Genomic DNA, 5,995 nt, shown 5'->3' on the forward strand with positions numbered 1-5,995 from the left:
CTGGAAGCATCACACGAGCATCTTGACATGCTGATGTTTAATGATCTCTCTACAGGATGAGGGTGCGCAGGAGGAATTCCTGCATGAGGACTTGTGAGACCCAGCCGTCTGCTGAGAGAGGAGCCACGGAGCCTGCTGCTGCTCAGCACTGCCGCTGCCTGCAGGAAGGCTGGTTCATAGGTGCAGAGCTGCAGCCCATCCAAGGTATCGTCTCACTCACTCAGATGTATCCCTCAAAGCAGGTCTTGTACAGCAGTTGGAAGGTCGTTTTCCTGGGGTGAGTGCCGATGGTGAAGAAGCAGTTGTATGTCTGAGGGAACAAGCACAGGGTGAGTGTTGGTTCACAGGAGGAGCCTTGGGGGTTGGGCTCCAGCGCTAATGGAGGCTCCAACCCCACCTTGCTTCCTGGGGTGAGCAGCTGGGCTGCAGAGCCCACCACCTGAGACCTGGATGCTCAGAATCAAGGACCCTCTCCTGACATGGCAGCCACTGAGGTCAAGTCCCATCCCAGGTCTGGTTTCAGGGAAGCACACTCTATCCCTGCACGATTCCTGACCCTGAAAGCAAGAAAGGGATGACCCTTCCATGAGTCCCTGTCTCAGGGCCCCCTCCCCTAAAAGGGCCTCCCCACAAGGTTCACTACAACCTCCCTATGTCTGTCTCCTCTCAGTCTGGGCATCGTCCCAGTGGGACACTGAGCAAGCCACTCAAATAGTAGTGTGGGTCCTACATGTCCCTTCTCCTGCCCAGGGAGGAGCTGGATAATTTGCAAGGAAAGAAAGTCTGTATTTGGAGCAGAATAACAGAGAGGAAGATGTAAGGCACAATCCAAATCCAGTAGGTTCCGTGTGGAACCCAGAAGGGTGAGTGTGCAGAACAGGATCTCAGACTGGACCCGGGCCTGCAGGGGGCCCTCGACACTGCCTGCCTGCTGTGCCTTCCTGCAGCCTAGCATGGGCCTAGCAGGTCTCTGCCCCTGCCCCAGGGGCCCAGTCTGGCCCTGACTCTGCCCCACACCACTGCCCCCCATGACGCTTCCGCTGCTGCGTCCCTGGCAAGCTGACGTGTCTTACATTGTTCAGCTGTGGACCTGACTGGAAGGGGCAGTTGTCAATGTCCTCTTCCCATTTCTCACACCTGGTTCTGCGAAGCAGCAGCTCCATGGAGAATGCGATCATCCCCACAATCTGGGAACACAGAGAGAAAAAGTGGGACCCCCCTACCCCCTAAGTGCTGCTCCAGAAGAGTGTGCAGTGCAGGGAGGGCCTGCTCAGCCCGTGGGGATAACCCAGGCTTGGGGTGTCCAGAGCACAGAGGCGGGTGGGCTTGGGGGTACACTGGGGTGGATGGGGGCCAACTCCCACACCATGACTGTCACCCCCCCTGCAGCCCCATGTCCCCATGATGTCCCTTCCCAACTTGTTACAGGAAATGTCACACAGTCGGCAGTACGTGCAAACACAGACACACGCAGACACTCACAGAGACACTCACAAGACACAGACACACTCACACGAGCAGGCACAGTGGCCTCAGGAAACTATTTGCCCATGAATTTGCATTGCTTGTCTCCTTTCCAATCTCCTTCTTCCTTTGCATGTGCCCCAGTGCACCCCATCATCCCCCAGCACACACAGGTCTGCCTCTGAGCAGACCTACAGCACCCGGGTGCGAGGTCAGGCTGAGAGCAGAGCACGGGCAGCAGGAACAGTGGACAGACTCCCACACCCCAGATCTGAGCTCCTTGGGGGAGAGGTCCTTCCCCCCTCCAGCTCTGCCCAAGGCCCCAAGTGAGAGATAGAATGTTCCTGAGGCTCCCGCCCCCGCCCAACATAACCACGCACATCTACATGCCAACACAGTGATACATGCAAGTTTACCCGCACACCCTCTCACACCCTCACACACCCTCTCACACCCTCACACACCCTCTCACATCGTCACATACCCTCACACACACCTTCTCATACCCTCTCACACCCTCTCACACCCTCACACACCCGCTCACACACCCTCTCACACCCTCTCACACACCCTCTCATGCCCTCTCACACACACAGAGCAGATGTGCTCCTTGAGGAGGGTATTCCCATCACCCATGTAGCAGCCTGGTGGAAATGGACTCATGCTAAATCCTATGTGGATGCCATTGCAAGGAGAACATTCTGGATGAGGAGCCATCGTCTGGGAAGAGTCTAAATGCCATCAGTGCCGTTGGTGGGGACACAGGAGGAGTCCCCGGTATGTGAGGGATCCGGAAAGAGGCCTGCCAGCTTGCAGTTTTCAACTGAGGAGCATGAACCCCGTCCTCTGCTCCTGGTATCTTTTTTCCTGGGAATATGTCATTTGTCTATCACTTGCACCATTTTTGGCTGGCTCCTTTCCTTTGTCAGGTCCCTGACCCTAATGGATCTTATTTTGAACTGTTTTAAAATATTTATTTATTTACTTACTTGTCTGTCTGTCTATCTATCTATCTATCTATCTATCTATCTATCTATCTATCTATCTATCTATCTATCTATCTATCTACTTATGCATACAGAACTGGGCTGCAGGCCAGAGGTGCAGGGGTGGTGAGAGGTTTCACCAGAGACAGAGTGGGGAGCAGAACAGTCAGATCAATTAAGTACATTGCTCAGGGGAGCAACAGGCGGGTCAGGGGAGGTCTGCTGTGCCATATGGGTCACCTCCAGGGCCAGGGATTGAACTCACCCTGAGGCGGCTGTGGCTAGCTTGCAGTGCTGCATCTGAACCCGTTGCACCACCAGGGAGGACCCTGAATTTTTTTCATTAACTGTTTCATAAAATTAACAATGGCTGACAATAATGCTCATGTGAGATGAAAAATGTACACAAATTGTCATGTAATTTCTTGATAAAAATTGTTTTATGGTCTCTTGGGATGACCAAATCCAACTGAGAGATCCCACACCCCACTGCCATCAGTCAGGCTTCTGGGCTAAGATACAATCCCTTACCTGCTCTGTCCAGGAATTCAGGATTCGTGCCAGCCTGTAGGCGTTCAAGTCCTTGCTTTGCATGTTGAACGTGTGCAAAGCGTACTCCACGGTGGCAGCGAAGTAGTCTTGCAAGTTTATTTTGTCATCTCTGTCTTTGTCCTCTTGGGCTCTCAGGCCCTGAGTCACCAGAAGCTGGGGACCCAGGAGAAGCAGGAGAACCATCCAGGGCAGAGCCCACCCCCAGAGCTGGCACGACATGGCTGCAGCACCTGGCACCCCCGGCCTCCGACTTCCCAGCCCAGGCTCCCACCCTGCCGGCTCCCTGGGCGCTGCCCAATCACCTGCAGCAGGACAGCCTCTCCCCAGGCTCCTTCCTGCTGCTGCGCCCTGTCCCTCCCACATGTGACCCTGCCTCCTCCAGCCAGAGCTGCTCAACTGTCCCCTGTCAGCACAGCGGGACAAAAGCAGGGTGAAATGGGGTGGGCAGGGCCAGCCATGGAGTTGGGGCCCCTCTAGCCAGTGCAGCACCAGCGCTCCCTGCAGAGCCTCCTTGGGGAGAGGGGAGCTTCCTCTGGACACCCCAGAATCAGACACTGGGACTTGGGAGCACGTGGAACAGGGGGAGGGGAGGGTGACTTCAGGGCACAACAGGAGGCTGAGGGCAGACAGAACCTGGGGACACAGTCAAAAAGGATGAGCTGTCGTTGTGGGTGACAGCAGGCAAAGCTACCCCTGCTAATGCGGACTCACCCTAAGAAGGAGGTGGTGGGGCGCAAGGTCTCAACGTGTCCAGCTGTTTCCTTGTCCCTCTGGCTCTCAGCCCCCACTGAGTCCTGACAGAGTAGCCCCCTGGTGCTGCAGGCTCACCCAGGCCTGTGGGTGGACCAGGGCTTCCTTGGCAGGGCTCTCAGCAATGGACTGTCAGCCCTGTGCTCAGCCGGGGGGCTGGCAGGCTCGTGCCAAGGCCCTCCCTCGAAGGTGAGTACAGGAACCTGGCAGTCACACACTGCGGGCCTGTGAGCTTCCCTTGGAGGAATGTGTCAGTAGAACCCAGGGGCAGAGTGAAGGGAGGCAGGAGCAGAGAAAGAGACTGAACCTCAGGAGTCCCTGGGAGGCCTTGCTGTGACAGTAGTGTAACATGGCGCCCCCTGGTGGCCACAGTGGGTCATGGCTCTGGGGACACAATTTCCTGTGTGCACAGGCTTGTAGAGAGGACACGATCACAGTCTGCAGCTGTAGCAGCAGGTGGGGCTCTGGGAGGACTAGGAACATGTTCTTTCCAGACAAGATTTCAGCTCTGTGGATACCCATGTGCCCAGGTCCTTTCCCTCCCCTGGCATTTGTGGCTCTGTAGTTCTAGCAAGCCTAGAACATTCTGCATTTTAAGCAGGGGTGCTAATATTTCTGGTCACTGAGCCACACTCTGAGTAGCAGGATTCAGAGCATAACTTATCAAAACTTACAGAACACTCAATTATAAAAGCAAGGAGGTGGGTGCTGGAGAATGGTTTCTATCAGGGAAGAGTCAGAACATGTGCCTGGTGTGAAGAACAGGAGGGTTTCTACTCCCAGTCTCCAGAAGCAAGATGTGCTTTTCAAAGAGAAAAGACACTTTGAGCCAGATAGCCTGTCACTCCTTTGTCACCTCCCCACCCCCCACCTCCTCAGAGTGATAGTTCCAAAAAAAAAAAAATTTAGCTTTAATAAAGACCCAGGGATTGACTCTTCAAAGTTTTCTAATTTCCACTGTGTCAAATATTTTTTTTCTAGTTTTTGAGCACCAAGATATGCCCTGCTTAAGGTGAGGGAATGTTCCAAGTTCCCCCTGTAGTTAGGAAAGTGGCCATGGGGGAGCCATTGGAACCTATGCAGAGCATTACTGACACAGCTCATTTCTTCCACTGCCCACTTTTTCCCACTTGTAGACATGGGCACCGAGTCCTGAGAATGTTTGCAGTAAGGCTTGCTTTCATGAATCTCCAGGGAAATGAAAGGAGAGCCTGATCGAACATGGATTCAGGGATTTTTGCCCTGCCCATGCTTAACTTGCAAAGGACTCCTGAGTTGTGGGTGTCAGGGCTCTGCAGGACCAAGTGGCAGTCTCCAGTCTCCCCACGGGAGATATTTGGGAAGCGAAACCCCTTCCCACAGATCAGTGAGCCCAGGATCGGGACCATAGCGCTTCTCCCTAGATGACGGTGACCAGGGAAGACCACCGTGGAGGGGACATGAGCTCTGACTCTTCTTGTTACATGAACCACCCCCAAGGCTGTTTCCTTCCGGTGAAGCTTTTCAGCTTCTGTGTGTTTCCATCTGGGTTTCCCCAGAGTGTGCAGGCAGCCGTCCCCGTTTACTGTCATTCATTTATTTTCCTTGAGACTAAGCACCTGAGTGTTCCTGCTAAATTTCTGGCCATTTCCAGACTTTAGTCACTCAGTCAATGTCTTAGTTTTCACTATTGTGTGTTTCATCTGTTCTGTAATAATATCTACCCTTATGCAAACCAAACTTTATGATTCCCTGTTTATAAAGAATTGACTTCAACAACCAACTATACTGCCACCTTTGATCTGCTAAAAGGTCTCCTTCTAGAACACTCTGAGGAACAGCCACACGTTGCTTAATGACAGGCATGTGTTCTCAGATGATATCATCGTTGTGCAAAAGTCATGGAGTGAAATTACATGAACAGATTCTTTGCCTGTTATCTTATCTACCTTGGCTACAAACACAGAGCTTGGATTGTGGCCAAAAAGGTAACGAATCAATATTGTACCCCATGTCATTACTGAGACAGAAACATATAATTTTTTTTTCTCTAAAATGGTTGTTCCTGATTTCCGCTAAACACTGTGTGAGCTGTGGAGACTACAGCTGGTGGACTCTGGGCTGCCCAGAATGTGAAAGGTGGGCCACCCCCAGAGCTGTTGACAAAGCTGAGGCTTCAGCACATGGGTCCCCGCCTGCCCTGATCTTCCCACTAGGCTTAGTGTCCTCATCCAATTTAGTTGACCCAAGTTGCCATTTTTAAT

General features: G+C 53.0%; 1 protein-coding gene across 1 annotated transcript; it reads right to left on the bottom strand.

Annotated features, from left to right (window-relative positions):
* Positions 1-220: 220 nt before the first annotated feature.
* LOC101630153 (cystatin-9-like) lies at positions 221-3,221 on the bottom strand. The gene is made up of 3 exons (XM_004686920.1): positions 2,982-3,221; positions 1,074-1,187; positions 221-310 (listed from the first exon to the last, which is right to left on the bottom strand). The coding sequence occupies exons 1-3, from the start codon at positions 3,219-3,221 to the stop codon at positions 221-223; spliced, it is 444 nt and encodes a 147-aa protein (XP_004686977.1).
* Positions 3,222-5,995: the final 2,774 nt, after the last annotated feature.

Source organism: Condylura cristata, unplaced genomic scaffold (assembly GCF_000260355.1).
Source record: "Condylura cristata isolate star-nosed mole 26May11 unplaced genomic scaffold, ConCri1.0 scaffold00022, whole genome shotgun sequence".
NCBI classification, from domain to species: Eukaryota; Metazoa; Chordata; class Mammalia; order Eulipotyphla; family Talpidae; genus Condylura; species Condylura cristata.